This window comes from Pseudophryne corroboree, chromosome 2, assembly GCF_028390025.1.
Source record: "Pseudophryne corroboree isolate aPseCor3 chromosome 2, aPseCor3.hap2, whole genome shotgun sequence".
Lineage (NCBI taxonomy): Eukaryota > Metazoa > Chordata > Amphibia > Anura > Myobatrachidae > Pseudophryne > Pseudophryne corroboree.
Genome location: NC_086445.1, coordinates 284,460,021 through 284,475,140, shown reverse-complemented (window position 1 = coordinate 284,475,140; position 15,120 = coordinate 284,460,021). Strand labels below are relative to the sequence as shown.

The 15,120-nt window shown below is 48.0% G+C and overlaps 1 protein-coding gene across 4 annotated transcripts in view; it reads left to right on the top strand.

Annotated features, from left to right (window-relative positions):
* The window catches only part of WBP4 (WW domain binding protein 4), an 80,001-nt gene that overhangs the window by 16,052 nt on the left and 48,829 nt on the right, over positions 1–15,120 (top strand). For all 4 annotated transcript variants that reach the window (XM_063952885.1, XM_063952883.1, XM_063952884.1 and 1 more), the window contains 2 exons: positions 6,221–6,283; positions 7,626–7,752. In XM_063952885.1, coding sequence (XP_063808955.1) covers positions 6,221–6,283; positions 7,626–7,752 — 190 coding nt within the window. The remainder of the gene's footprint in view (positions 1–6,220; positions 6,284–7,625; positions 7,753–15,120) is intronic.

Below are 15,120 nucleotides of genomic sequence, written 5' to 3'. Positions count from 1 at the left end.
TGCTTCTGATCACGCTAGACAATGCCTATCGTATATTGTCATAGCTTCACATTATTTGAAGGAGGCAACTTCTGATGCCGGTATTCTGGCGGCCAATGCTTCTACTACATCTATCCTGGCTCGCCGGATTCTTTGGTTGCGGTCCTGGTCCGTTGATCTGGACTCCAAGAAAACCCTGGAGGTGCTCCCTTGTAAGGGGGGACATTCTTTCTGGAGAAGACCTCAACAAAATAGTGGCTGACTTAGCTTCTGCTAAAACGGCATGTCTGCCTAGTACTGCTCCTCCGGGAAAAGCAAAAGGTCAGGCGTACCCGAAACACGGTAGCACTTCCAAACCTACTAAACCCAAACGGGTCTGGGCTTCCCGTCAGCCTGGGATCCCAGGGTGGGGGGCCAACTTCTAGGGTTTACCCAGGAATGGTTGAAGACCACTTCCGATGCCTGGGTACGGGAAGTCGTCACTTGAGGTTACGCCGTATCCTTCAAGAAACGTCCTCCTCATCGATTTTGCCTGACAGACGTCCCTTCGGATCAGGTGAGGATAAAAACTCTTCATGCTGTGGTACAGTCCCCTCCTGGACACAGGAGTGGTAGTACAAGTGCCTCTGGCTCAGAGAGGCAAGGGGTACTATTCACCGCTGTTCCTAGTCCCAAAACCGAATGGGTCTTCCCGGCCCATTGTCAACCTCAAGTCCTTGAACAAATTTGTCAGGGTTTCCAAGTTTCATATGGAAACCCTTCGCTCTATTGTTCTGGCCTTGGAACCTGGGGATTATAGGGTCTCCCTGGACATACAGGATGCTTACCTGCATATTCCTATTGCAATGTCGCATTAGCAGTACCTGAGGTTTGCTGTGGACAACCTCCATTACCTATTTCGCGCGTTACCTTTTGGTTTGACCACGGCTCCGCGAGTCTTCACCAAGGTCATGGGGGTAATGACGGCTGTACTCCGCCGTCAAGTGGTCAGGATCCTACCATATCTGGACGACTTGTTGATCCTGGCAAATTCCCCAGAAGTTCTCCTACGCCATCTGGATCTGACTATCCAGTTTCTGCAAGCCCACGGGTGGCTCATCAACTGGAAGAAATCTTCCCTGGTCCCTGCGCAGAGCATGGTGCACCTGGGAGCGTTGTTGGACACCCGCAACCAGCGGTTGTTCTTGTCTCGGAAGAAGATCCTGAAGCTTCAGGACAAGATTCGATACTTCCTGTCTCGTCCGCAAGTGTCAATAGATTCAGCGATGCAAGTGCTAGGTCTCATGGTGTCGGCTTTTGACATGGTGGAGTACGCTCAATTCCATTCACGCCCTCTGCAGAAACTGATTCTTGCCAAATGGGACGGCCTGCCTCACCGGATCAGGTCTCACATGATCTCCTTGTCTCTGGAGGTCCATCTGTCTCTGAGCTGGTGGCTGCAGGACCGACGTTTGAGCGGGGGTTGTCCCTTCTGGATCTCTAACTGGGTCCTTCTGACGACAGATGCCAGTCTGAGAGGCTGGGGCGCGGTGTTGGAGCAACACTCCCTTCAGGGTCGGTGGACCAAGGAGGAATCTCGTCTCAAAATAAACATTCTGGAACTGTGGGTGGTGTTCAACGCGCTGAACCTGGCCCAGCATCTAATTCAGAACAGTCCTGTTCAGGTACAGTCTGACAACGCCACCACAGTGGCGTACATAAATCACCAAGGCGGCACTCGAAGCTGCATGGCAATGAGGGAAATATCAAGGATTCTTCAATGGGCGGAACGCCATCTACCAGCCATATCGGCGGTGTTCATTCCGGGGGGCCCTCAACTGGGAAGCGGGTCTTTCCCAGTCGTCAGGACGTGCACGCCGGGGAGTGGAGCCTCCATCCAGAAGTATTTCAACTCCTCGTGGACAAGTGGGGCACTCCAGATGTAGATCTGATGGCGTCTCGACACAACCACAAGGTTCCTGTCTTCGGAGCAAGAACAAGGGATCCTCAAGCAGCATTTGTGGATGCACTGGCAATCCCGTGGAACTTTTGGTTGCCATATGTGTTCCCTCCAGTGTATCTACTGCCCAGAGTGATACGGAAGTTCAAACAAGAAGGAGGCATGCTACTTCTGATTGCTCACGCTTGGCCCAGGCGGCATTGGTTCTCAGACCTACAAGGTCTCTCGCTAGGGTGTCCCCTTCTTCTTCCACAACGACCAGACCTCCTCGTTCAGGGCCCTTGTGTCTACCAGGATCTGGCCCGACTGGCTTTGACGGCGTGGCTCTTGAAGCTTCAGTACTGAGGGCCAAAGGTTTTTCGGAGACAGTCATTCAAACTATGTTAAATGCCCATAAGCCAGCTTCTGCTCTGATTTACCGTAGGGTCTGAAATTCTTACTTTGCTTGGTGCGCAAATAACAATCATGATACTTACAAGTTTAGTACAGCCAAACTTTTGACTTTTCTGGACTTAGGTCTTCTTCTAGCCTCCCTCAAGGTTCATATTTCTGCCTTGTCAGTGTGGTATCAGAGAAAAATTGCGACTTTACCTGATGTTCATACGTTCACTCAGTGTGTGTTGCGGATTCAACCTCCTTATGTCCCGCCTGTGGCTTTTTGGGACTTGTCAGTGGTTCTGGAGGCATTGCAGGGGTCTCCGCTTGAGCCTCTTCAATCTGCAGACCTTAAGTGGCTTTCTCTTAAGGTGTTGTTTCTGCTGGCTATTGCCTCTGCTAGACGGGTGTCGGATCTGGGTGCCTTGTCTTGTAGGTCCCCATATCTGATTTTTCACCGTGACCGGGCGGTTCTTAGAACACGTCCCGGGTACTTACCTAAGGTGGTGTCTTCTCTCCGCGTAATCAGAAGATCGTGGTTCAGGCATTTGCCTCTCCTGACCTGTCTTCCAAAGAGCGGTCTTTGGATGTGGTACGGGCTCTCCGTATCTATGTGAAGAGAACTGCATCCCTTAGGAAGTCTGATTCTCTCTTTGTACTGTTTGGTTTTCACAAACGTGGCTGGCCGGATTATAAGCAGACCCTGGCCAGATGGATTAGAATGGTGATTGCACATGCTTATGTACAGGCTGGTCTTCCAGCTCCTGCTACCATCAAGGCCCATTCTACTCGGTCTGTTGGACTTTCTTGGGCGGCCCGCCGTGGTGCAACCCTTGAACAATTGTGCAGGGCGGCTACGTAGTCCGCAGTGAACACGTTCATAAGGTTCTATGCCTTCGATACTTTCGCCTCCCAGGATGCTTCCTTTGGACGCCGGGTTCTTGTGCCCGCTGCAGTGCGTCCCCTCCCATAAGGAACTGCTTTAGGACATCCCCGATGTTATTCTCTATGGAGCCCAGTGTACCCCGCAGCAGAAAACAAGATTTATGGTAAGAACTTACCGTTGTTAAATCTTTCTGCGAGGTATACTGGGCTCCACAGGGCACCCACCCTGACGCACTTACCTTCTTTGGGTTGGTATGGCATTAGCCGCTGACGCCCTCTCCTGTTGTGAGTGTGTGGTGTATGTGGCTACTAACCGTTCGTCTCTTTTACCTGATACTGCATTGGACTGGTTACCAAAAACTGAGCTCCTGTGCATGGAGGCGGGGTTATAGAGGAAGCGGCGCTATGCATCTTGGGAACAGTCAAAGCTTGGAGCCTGTTGGTGCCTTGGATCAAGATCCTACTCTACACCCCGATGTTGTTCCCTGTGGAGCCCAGTGTACCTCGCAGAAAGAGATTTAACAACGGTAAGTTATTACCATAAACCTTGTTTTTTCAGATTCAGTAGTCCAAACTATGATCAAAGCTGAAAAGTAGGTGTCTTCAGACAGTTATCACAGTCTGGAAGAGTTAAGGGGCATACACACCAGAAGATAAAAGTGGACAATATGCATGATAAAGATAAAGATGTGCATATTGTACAGTGTGTATGCTTGATAAAGATAAAGATGCACGTTCCCGTGGGTCCTTATCTTTATCAACTGAACATGAAGTCCAGTTTAGGCTATATCTTATGACTGCATGTTCAGGAATGGGAGTGTTGATGTCACTGAACGATATCTTTCACTATATCGTTCAGTGTGTATGCTCTTTATCTTTCATTCTGTAGCTGGAGACATTTCAAGGGAAATCTTTATCTTTATTGAGGCAAAATCTTCTTGTGTCTGTGCCCCTTTAAATAGCATTGTGTAATAAGAAGAACATTTCTTCATCCTTTTTTTTTTTCGTTGCAAATAGTTAATACTGTTCTTTTGGCAGACTTCGAGTTGGGCCTTTAAGTTAGGTTCCCTTAAGGTACAGGTATCGGCTCTCTTTTCCATAAAGATTGGCTCTGAAGTAAAGACTTTGTTGTAAGGTGTATTACAGATACAGCCACCAAAGGCATCCCATAGAGCCTTGGCATCTAAATCTGGTGTTGACAGCACTTCAGTTACCACTCTTTGAACTTTTAATGGAGGTGAACTTGAAGTGGGTAACTCGGACGTTATATTTTCTTAATCAGGAAATTGTAATACAAACTTTTGGTAAATGAAGTAAGACAGCAGATCGGGGCCAGTTTTCTCTGTTAGAAGTGGGAAGAGTGCTAAAAAAAATTCTGGAGAGGACATCTAGTACAGGGAAAGTTGATAGTTTACGTTTTCTTTATGACACTAATAAGAAGTTGACCAGCGACAATCCAGACTACAGCCAGATGGATTAGGCCCACAATTCAGCAGACATATGAGTGGTCTGAACAACGTATCCCAACTAGGATTTCTGCTCATTCCGCTCCCTCTTGTGGGACTTTATGGGCAGTGCAGCATGGAGCTTCCACAGAGCAGTTATGTGGATTCACCAAATTTTACGCATTTCATGGTTTTGCACCCAGTGATACTTTCCATTAAAAAAAAAACATCGGGTGCAGCCAAAGCTGAACATACGTCTCCTAGTTGCAACTTTTGTACATATCCATGTTTTAGATGTGTCTCCCACTCTTATTTGGTTGTGCGTGTGACAAGGTTGCAATGTGGTCCTTATCTTTCTTCAACCTATCCTTTATCTGCTGTACCTCTGCTCTTTTTGTTACATATTAAATTGAGCAAAGAGCTATGGTGGGGGCCATTCCTTTGCATTTGTTTCCAGACAGCCACCAATTCTTACAGCTGCAGTAGTGAGTAGTAATCTTGTGGCAAACTGGTTCAATCATTGGAATATAAAAGTGGTTCACTGGACCAAACCACTGATTTGATGTGCATAATTTTTTTTTCATTTTGTGAGAATCTTAGCACTTATACGCCAACGGTATATACTTACAGTAGCAAAGCATTAAGACTAATTAAGACTAATCAACACTGCTGTCTACACATAATACTACCAGTGTGGCTAAACATGGAAAATCATGTTGTACATGTAGGGGCTGATTCAGTGGTGGACGCCATTCACACAGAGACGCAGTGGCTAAATTATACAAAAGCCACAGGAGGCATTTTAAGTAAAAAGATGTCCAACGTTGGCTTCTGTGATCCGCTGCTGAGGCTGAACATGCAACATTGGATCATTTGTGTGAATATCGGACATCTGAGTACCCCTGAGGTAATTCAGGATGTCCAGTGAGATCACGCTGTCAGAGCCTGCGGCAACGGGCACAGAAAATGGGTGCGTGCCAGCCCTCTACTCAGGGCGTGTCGCCCAGAGAAGAGGGCTGGCACGCCCCCATTTTCTGTGCCCGTTGCCCCCAAACGCCAGCACCATGTCAATGATGATGCTGCTTCTGGGGTACCACGAGCAACATCAGACCAGGATCTGCCCATGCACATGTGCAAATCTGACCGAATCAGAGATGTGCATTAACGCTGAGTTGACATGCATCTCTGGTTCAGGCCCATAGTGCAGTGATGTGACAACCAACAATGTATGACAGCGTGATTTTCTACTTTTAGCCGCATGGTCACTTACATCTAGACCGCAATGTTGATTTGTGCTTAATACTCTTTGCTACTTTTTTAATCATTTTGTACGCTTTTTTTGAGCAATTGAAAGTGTTGTATTATGTATAGTATGGTAGTGGCTGCAGCGCAGAAACTGCCTCTGTGCTATAGTGTCATTAATGCAGCACACCATCTCATGCCACTATATTGTATGTGTCACACTGACAGTAAAGCTAAGTAAGTACACATCTGTTATTACTTCCACCTCACTGTTTTAGTACTGCCAAAATCAGGGAAATGTTTGAGCTCAAGCTTTGATATTTCTTACTAACACAAGCCTTTATTTTTTTTCTAGAGTATTGAATTCCACGAGAGGGGGAAAAACCACAAAGAGAATGTCACCAAAAAAATCAGTGAGGTAAACTGCCTGACTTACAGTGTGTACCTCAGTCACTTCTGTCCTCTAGCAGAAGACTATGGCATAGGTGGTACAGCCAGAGCATGTCGGTTTTTTTTGTTTTGTACATTTCTGTTCAAAAGGAATTTGTTAATATTTCTAGAGCCAAAACAAAACCTTATGGCCATAAAATCTCAAATGCAAGTATTTATGTCCAAATTCGCTACATGTAGTGCTTCTTACAGATACAAAATACAATTTACCATACGTTTTACATTCATTTTATTGTTCTAACAAATAACCTGTGTAATTTTCTCTTTATTTCAGAATACATACATTTCTGTCCAGCAGGTCCGATAATTGCTCTGTTGCATTTGGTCTGACACAGAGGTGTCACTAGGGGGTGATGGCTGCACCCGGCTATCGCACTCCTAGGGGTAACACAAAAATGCCAACTCCTCAGTGACCACAACCAGGTGCTGCACTGTGACATTCCGTGCAAAACTAGGCTCATGTCACAGCGTAGTAGCTGGCAGTGCAGCCAGGCAAATGTCTGGTGGGCAGCCCAGCATCTCCGGGAATGCTGGGCACACCTCTGGAGTTATGAAAACGTGTGTGGCCACAAGGCCATGCCCCTTTTCTTCAGCGCACACAGGGCAGTTTATGGACTCACCAGGTGATGCCACTGGTATGATGGACAGTTTTATCTGAAGGTGTATGCCCAGCATAATGGTGGGTACACACTTATACAGTCCATGGCCCAATCACTTGATATCAGGTGACTGGGCCAGTGGGCCTGCGATTGTATAGGTGTGTATGCAGGAGTATTAGCCGATAAATGGCTTATAATACTCCTGTTTAATAATTATCTGCCCGTCCTCCCGATCCCATAGAAGTCTGAAGGTACTGGGCAATTTCTAGCACAGTGTGTACAGGGCCTGCAGGCAACTCCCAAGGGGTCAAGCTTGGGGACACAGCTCTCTGCTGATTGGAGCGTTAACATGATCAGCTGAATGATTGAAAAAGGTGTTTACCCAGCTTAAGACCAGTTGTTCAGATTAATGCTTATTTTCATGTTCCTAATATACTAATATCATTTTATGCGGACATATGTACCATTAGACAGTATCTGATGTACACAGAAAACATATAATTCATGTGAACATACCATGGTCTGAGATAGTGAGTCCATGAACTTTTATGTAGCAATTCATATTTTAATCTTAGTAGCTTCTTACAAGGCATGATGTTCACATCAGAGGTTGCATCATCATGTAAGGGCTATTTACACTGTCCACAAATATCATCGGAATAGAACAACATTGGCAGCACACTACATATGTGTACAAATCTTTCCTTATAGATCAAGCAGAAAAGTGTGGCCAAGGCAAAAGACGAGGAAAGGAAGTCAAAGGAGTTTGCTGCAATGGAAGAAGCTGCACTTAAGGCCTATGAGGAAGATCTGAAGAGACTGGAAGGCACAAAGCCAGGTACCATGAATGTAATAGGATTATTTCTGCAGCGGAGTACAGTGTTCCACAGGGAATACATCGGGGTGTAGAGAGGGATCTTGGATCCAGAGGCACCATCAGGCAAATCTTTGACTGTCCCATGATGCATTGGGGCCTCCTCTACAACCCCGCCTCCAGACACTGAGAGCTCAATTTCGAGTGGTGCCTGCAGGCATCAGGTCACCTAACAGGCGGGCTGCACTGGGCAGCCCTGAAAAAGCTGAAGACTTCAAGGGATGCAGCACTTTTATGTCAGGGTGACATTCAGCGATGCGTCTCCGTCACCTCCCAAGCGGCGTCGCATACTCCCGCGGCTCAGATCCCGGGTACTTGCAGCGGACACGCTTCGGCTTAGGCACACATTTTGCAGACGCTCTCCTAAATTCGCGTGGCTGCTACAAAGGGAGGAGGTAAGAGGGTCCCCCAGGCGGGACTCGCCACTAAATCGCGTTCCTGTCGTAGTCTAGGGAGACGGAATGCAAAGCTGGCGTGGACACTGTTACTGGGCAGGGACCCCATTATATCCACCAGGGCATAGGAGTACAGGTTAGGTGTACTAACGCCCCTATTGGTAAGTCTCCGTAGTACCAGCGGTGAGGCCCAGCATAGTGGAGTCGGCGCTTGACCTGTGGCCCAGGACGCCATCTCCTTGCAGATTTCCCGCCCTGGAGCTGCCTCACACTCTCCCTCAGTTCCTGATAGAGACACTGGGCGCCATCTTCTGAGCATAGCTGCGGCTCAGCTCCGGGACTGCAGGGCAAGGTATCCCCTGTAAAGCCGCCTGTCCACAGCGCTGTGACTTTACAGACACTTGAGTATTCTACATGTATTATTACAGACAGCGTTACTATTACAGAGTATATTGTACGAGTATTCTGATATATACTTCCGGTCTAGGACCGCGCTGTGTTTTATTTATATATATATATATATATATATATATATATATATATATATATATATGGGACGCAATAAAGTACAAGCTGTTTTAAACTTACTTGAAGTCTGTGGAGTGCCGCCATTTCCGCTACTTATATATATAGATATATACTAGTCCAGTGCAGTTTTATTATGCTTATAATAATCTCTGCATTGCCATGTGACTGTGTGTTCTTGTACCTACTGATTGGTTTCACTCTCATGTATCCCATCTAAGGTAGCTATCGCTGTATTCTATACCCGAAGGGACTAGGTGCGTCAGGGTTCTCTAATATAGTATACACAGTACTTACCGCTATACGGATATTTTACTGTGTCTAGTTCACAAGTGTGTGTATTCTGACGCTGTTTGTGTACTTGGTCTGTAAGTTGTGTACTCTGTCTGGCTTCATCGTACTAATAGCCTGGTTGTTGCTTTATTACAATGTCTAACAACAAGGACAGTAAAATTCTGGAAGCTCCTGTTATTTGCAAGGCATGCTCCAGAGGTTTACCTGAGGAGGAAGTATTGTGTGATGGTCTGTGTACTAAATGCCATACACATCCCAGTCAGCCTGCAGCTCCTGTAACTACAATGGAGCCACCTTGGGCTATGCTCACTACCCTCCTGGGGACTCTGGTGGACCGTTTAGCCCCCCCTATGGGACCTCCGGTGCCACTACAACCACAAGTTGTCCCTACAGTAAATCCGCCTTGGGTGGAGAATTTGTCTAACCAGCTGCAACAGTTAAATCAGTCTTTGGTTAGACAGAAATCTACCCCAGGTCACTCTTATGTCTCTGGGTCCTCTAAGCGGGCTGCTTCCTCCTCACAATCCACTAACGTCTCTGATGTTTCATCTGATGAGGAGGGGGAGCATACAGTCCTGGCAGACTCTGAATCATGTGTTACTGACAAGGATTCTGCCTTCCAGGTTGATGTCCCTGCCCTGGTGGATGCAATTAAGCAGATCCTACAACTTACTGAGGATGAGGAGTCCACTACAGTGGCCAAGAAAACAGATACATTTAAGCAACAGAAGGTGGTTAAAAATCTATTACCCCATTCTGATCATCTCGTGGACATCAGGAAGGAACCCTGGTCTACCCAAGGTAAGAAATTCCCGCTCCCTAAACGGGCTTTGGCTCGCTATCCTCTCCTTGCAGAGTTATATAGTAAGTGGGAGAACCCACCGCCGGTGGATTCTCATGTCACCCGTCTCGTGGTATCATCTACTCTGCCGTTCACCACTGTCACTTCACTGAAGGAACTGACGGATAAGCGTGTGGAGGGATGCCTGACATCTATATTTCTCTTACATCCCAGAGGATACTGGGGTCCACATTAGTACCATGGGGTATAGACAGGTCCACTAGGATCCTTGGGCACTTTAAGAAATCAATAGTGTGCGCTGGCTCCTCCCTCTATGTCACTCCTACCACACTCTGTTTAGAAAATGTGCCCGGAGGAGCCGGTCACGCTTAGGGAAGCTTCTGAAGAGTTTTCTGCATTTATTTCCTGTTTGTTGTTTTCAGACAGGGCTTGTTGGCACCAGCCTGTCTGCTTCGTGGGACCACGGGGACGGGGGGGAACGGCCAACCTCCTATAGGGTTAATGGTCCCGTTCCCCGCTGGCAGGACACTGAGCTCCTGAGGGTCCTAGTCGCAAGCCCCACCACGGCGAGCGTACAGTCCTGCAGCATGCCGCCACCCCTAAAAGAGCCAGAAGTAAGAAGAGTGGTGAGTAGGTGGCTGGCGTCCCGGTTAGCGGGTCGCCAGCTCTAATGGCGGCATCAGGGTATGGAGCACAGCACTGACATGCAGGCTGCGTCTCCAGGCTCAGTACAACATGCTGTATGTGTGTGTGTTTCCGCTGTGAGGGGCGAGCTGAGCTTTTTAACATTACCCTGCACTGGCAAACAGCTTACAGGGGTTCTAACGCGCTGTTAAGCTTCTCGGACACCTCAGCCAGTATAATAAAACCGGGAAGGCCACACGCCATTACAGGGGCGGGGCTTCACTATGAGCAGATCCAGCAGCTCACCAGCGCCATTTTCCCTCTGCAGCTCACACTGACGGGACTTGCAGGGAAGCGCAGCTCCTCCACAAAGACTCCACGTTTCCTCAGCGGTACCAGGGGGTCATAGTAAGGGGGGGGGGGGGGGGGGGGAGCGGTGGTAGAATACTAAGCCCTATTAAGGAGCTTAGTTTGCGACCCAGCTAAGCTTGGCTTTAGCATAAAGGGCGCGGTGTGGCTGGCTCCATCTTCTCTATGTCTCCCTGCGGGCTAACTGTGCTTTCACCTTTACTGTGTGTGAGTGTGTGTGTCCCTTCACATTACCATGTCAAGGGAGTGTGTATCCTGCACAGCAGAGTGTTTGTCTTCCCTGTGGGATTCACTACAGGGTACTCAGGATAGTACACATTCTCAGGCTAGTGGGTCTGAACCCGCATGGTTGGATTTCCTCAAAGGGTTGATCTCGCATATTTCTAATAAATTATCCCATAATGAGAAAGAGACGCAATACTTAAGACAGTCTGTGGAGGACCTAATGACTAGAGATTCAGTTCCCATACCAGCATCTCAGACCCCTGCCATTTGTCCACAAAAACATACTCTGGCCCAAATCCTGCAGGCTGACACTGATGATGACGTATCAGACGCGGAGGAGGGTGAAGTGGACTCGTGTGTGGGGGATGCAGCCCTGTCGCAAGGAATACAGGCCCTGATAGAAGCTATTAGAGAAGTCCTACACATTTCTGACAAGGTGGCGGAGGTGGATGAGGAATCTTTTATTTTAATGTAAAAAAGAAATCCTCTGCTTCTTTCCCTGCTTCAAAGGAGTTAAATTCTCTGTTTGAAAAAACTTGGGTTAATCCAGACAAGAAGTTTCAGATCCCTAAAAGGTTACTCACATCCTTCCCGTTTCCTCAAGATGATAGGAAAAAGTGGGAAAATCCACCGATTGTTGACGCATCAGTATCTAGGTTGTCACGTAAGATGGTCTTACCTGTCCCTGGGGCAGCCTCCTTAAAGGATACGGCTGACCGCAAAATTGAGACCACTCTTAAATCCCTGTACACAGCTGCTGGGGTGGCCCAGAGACCCACTATTGCTTGTGCATGGATCACTAGGGCCATTGTAAAATGGTCAGGTAATCTATTTGACGGGTTAGATTCCTTATCCAGGGTGGAGATAATTTTACTCCTACAGCATATACAGGACTCTGCTAATTTTATGGTGGAGGCCATAAAGGAAATTGGTTTGCTCAGTGAACGCACCACTGCCATGGCAGTGTCAGCACGCAGGGGCTTGTGGCTACGCCAGTGGACTGCGGATGCGGATCCAGGAAAGGCGTGGAAAGCCTACCATTCACAGGTGAAGTCCTTTTTGGAGATGAACTGGATTCGCGGATATCCAAGGCTACGGCGGGCAAGTCTACATACCTTCCTTCCGCAGCACCCCCAGCTAGGAAAACCTACTCTGCTGCAACTCTGCAGTCCTTTCGGACAGCGAAATTTAAAAGTAAATCCAAATGTTCTTCTACAGCCTTCAAAGGCAGTAGAGGTAAACCCAGAAAACCTACAACTGCAGTTTCAGAGGAACAGACCTCCGGTCCTGCTTCCTAAAAGCCTTCAGTATGACTGTAGACCACACTGCCTGGAAGACAGGCAGGTGGGAGCCCGATTTAAGATATTTCAGTCACATATGGGCAACATCATGCCTTGATCCATGGGTCAAAGATCTTATCACCCAGGGCTACAGACTGGAGTTTCAGGAACTCCCACCTCACAGATTCTTCAAATCAGGCTTACCAGCTTCTCCAGAAGCAAGCATGACTTTATAGGCAGCAATTCAAAAACTGGTGCAGACTCAGGTCACTGTTCCAGTTACACTTCAACTGCAAAATAAGGGTTATTATTCCAACCTGTTGTGGTACCAAAACCGGACGGTTCAGTAAGGCTCATTTTAAAGCTCAAGTCACTGAACCCGTACTTACGGGTGTTCAAATTCAAGATGGAGTCTCTGAGAGCGGTGATCTCAGGTCTGGAGGAGGGGGAATTCCTGGTGTCTCTGGATATCAAGGATGCGTACCTTCATATTCCGATTTGGCCGCCTCATCAGGCTTATCTAAGGTTTGCATTACAGGACTGTCACTACCAGTTCCAGGCCCTGCCATTTGGCTTCTCCACGGCACCGAGGGTGTTCACTAAGGTAATGGCAGAGATGATGTTTCTCCTCCGCAAGCAAGGAGTGAACATAATACCGTACCTGGACGATCTGCTGATAAAAGCACCATCCAGGTAGAGGTTGTTAGACACCATTGCCCTCTCAACACGACTACTCCAGGATCACGGGTGGATTCTGAACCTGCCAAAATCTCACCTGGAACCAACACTGAGGCTTCCGTACCTGGGGATGATACTGGATACGGAGGCACAGAAGGTATTCCTTCCATTGGAAAAGGCACTGGTAATTTAGTCGATGGTCAGACCCAGATATCTGTGCATCTATGCATTCGCTTCCTGGGGATGATGTTGGCCTCTTAGGAGGCACTGCAGTACAGAAGGTTTCACGCAAGGCACTTCCAGCTGGATCTGTTGGACAAATGGTCCGGATTGCATCTTCACATGCACCAGAGGATACGTCTGTCGCCAAAAGCCAGGATTTCTCTTCTGTGGTGGCTTCAGACTTCTCACCTGACCGAGGGCCGAAGGTTCGGGATTCAAAATTGGATTCTGCTAACCACAGGCGCAAGCCTCAGAGGTTGGGGAGCAGTCACCCACGGGGAACAGTTCCAAGGAAAATGGTCAAGTCAGGAAACCATTCTTCCGATCAGCATTCTGGAACGAAGGGCTATATACAACGCCCTTCTACAGGCATCACATTTTCTTCAGGATCACGCCATTCAGGTTCAGTCGGACAATGTGACGGCGGTAACGTACATAAAACGACAGGGCGGAACGAAGAGCAGAGCAGTAATGTCAGAGGTAACAAGGATTCTCCTCTGGGCAGAACGGCACGCTGTGGCATTGTCGGCAGTCTTCATTCTGGGAGTGGACAACTGGGAAGCAGACTTCCTCAGCAGACACAACCTCCACCCAGGAGAGTGGGGCCTTCACGTCGGTGGGGAATTCCACAAATCGATATGATGGCTTCTCAACAAGAAGCTCAAGCGGTATTGTTCCAGTTCAAGAGACCCACAAGCAGTGGCGGTGGACGCTCTGGTGACTCCATGGGACTACCAGGTGGTGTACGTGTTTCTACCACTTCCATTGATCCCAAGAATTCTCAAAAGAATAAAAAGGGAAAAGGTTCAAGCTATTCTCATTGCTCCGGACTGGCCAAGAAGGGCCTGGTACGCGGATCTACTGGAGATGCACCTAGAGGACCCGTGGCCTCTACCTCTTCGCAAGGATCTTCTACAACAGGGGCCATTCGTCTATCATGACTTAACGCGGCTAAGTTTGACGGCATGGAGGTTGAGCATCAAATTCTAGCCAGGAAAGGGATCCCGGACAGGGTTATTCCAACCTTGATCCAAGCCAGAAAGGGGGTAACGTCTAAACATTACCACCGTATTTGGAAAAAAATACGTTTCATGGTGTGAGTACAGGAAATTTCCTGCAGTGGAATTTCAAATGGGACATTTTCTCCTTTTTCTGCAGTCAGGAGTGGATGTGGGCCTACGTTTGGGCTCCTTAAAAGTCCAGGTTCAGACATTTTTGAAGGGTGTTCTGCACATCCAACCGCCCTTTGTGCCTCCCACGGCACCTTGGGATCTCAACGTCATGTTGCAGTTCCTGCAGTCGGAATGGTTTGAGCCTTTACCGGACGTTGACGTCAAGTTTCTTACGTGGAAGGCCATCACACTGTTGGCCTTGGCTTCTGCAAAAACCAAAGGTGGACATGATGGCGTCTCGCCTCAACAAAAAATTGGACAGATATTGCGCCAGGTCAAGAGACCCTCAGGCAATAGCTGTGGACGCTCTGGTAACACCGTGGGTGTACCAGTCAGTGTATGTGTTCCCTCCTCTGCCTCTCATACCAAAGGTACTGAGAATTATACGGAAAAGGGGAGTAAGAACAATACTAGTGGCTCCGGACTGGCCAAGAAGAACTTGGTATCCGGAACTTCAAGAGATGCTCACGGAGGATCCGTGGCCTCTACCTCTAAGAAGGGATCTGCTTCAGCAGGGACCTTGTATGTTCCAAGACTTACCGCGGCTGCGTTTGACGGCATGGCGGTTGAACGCCGGATTCTAAAAGAGAAGGGCATTCCTGAGGAAGTTATTCCTACTTTAATTAAAGCCAGGAAAGAAGTGACCGCACAACATTATCACCGCATTTGGAGAAAATATGTTGCGTGGTGTGAGGCCAAGAAGGCTCCAACGGAAGAATTTCAATTGGGTCGATTCTTACATTTCC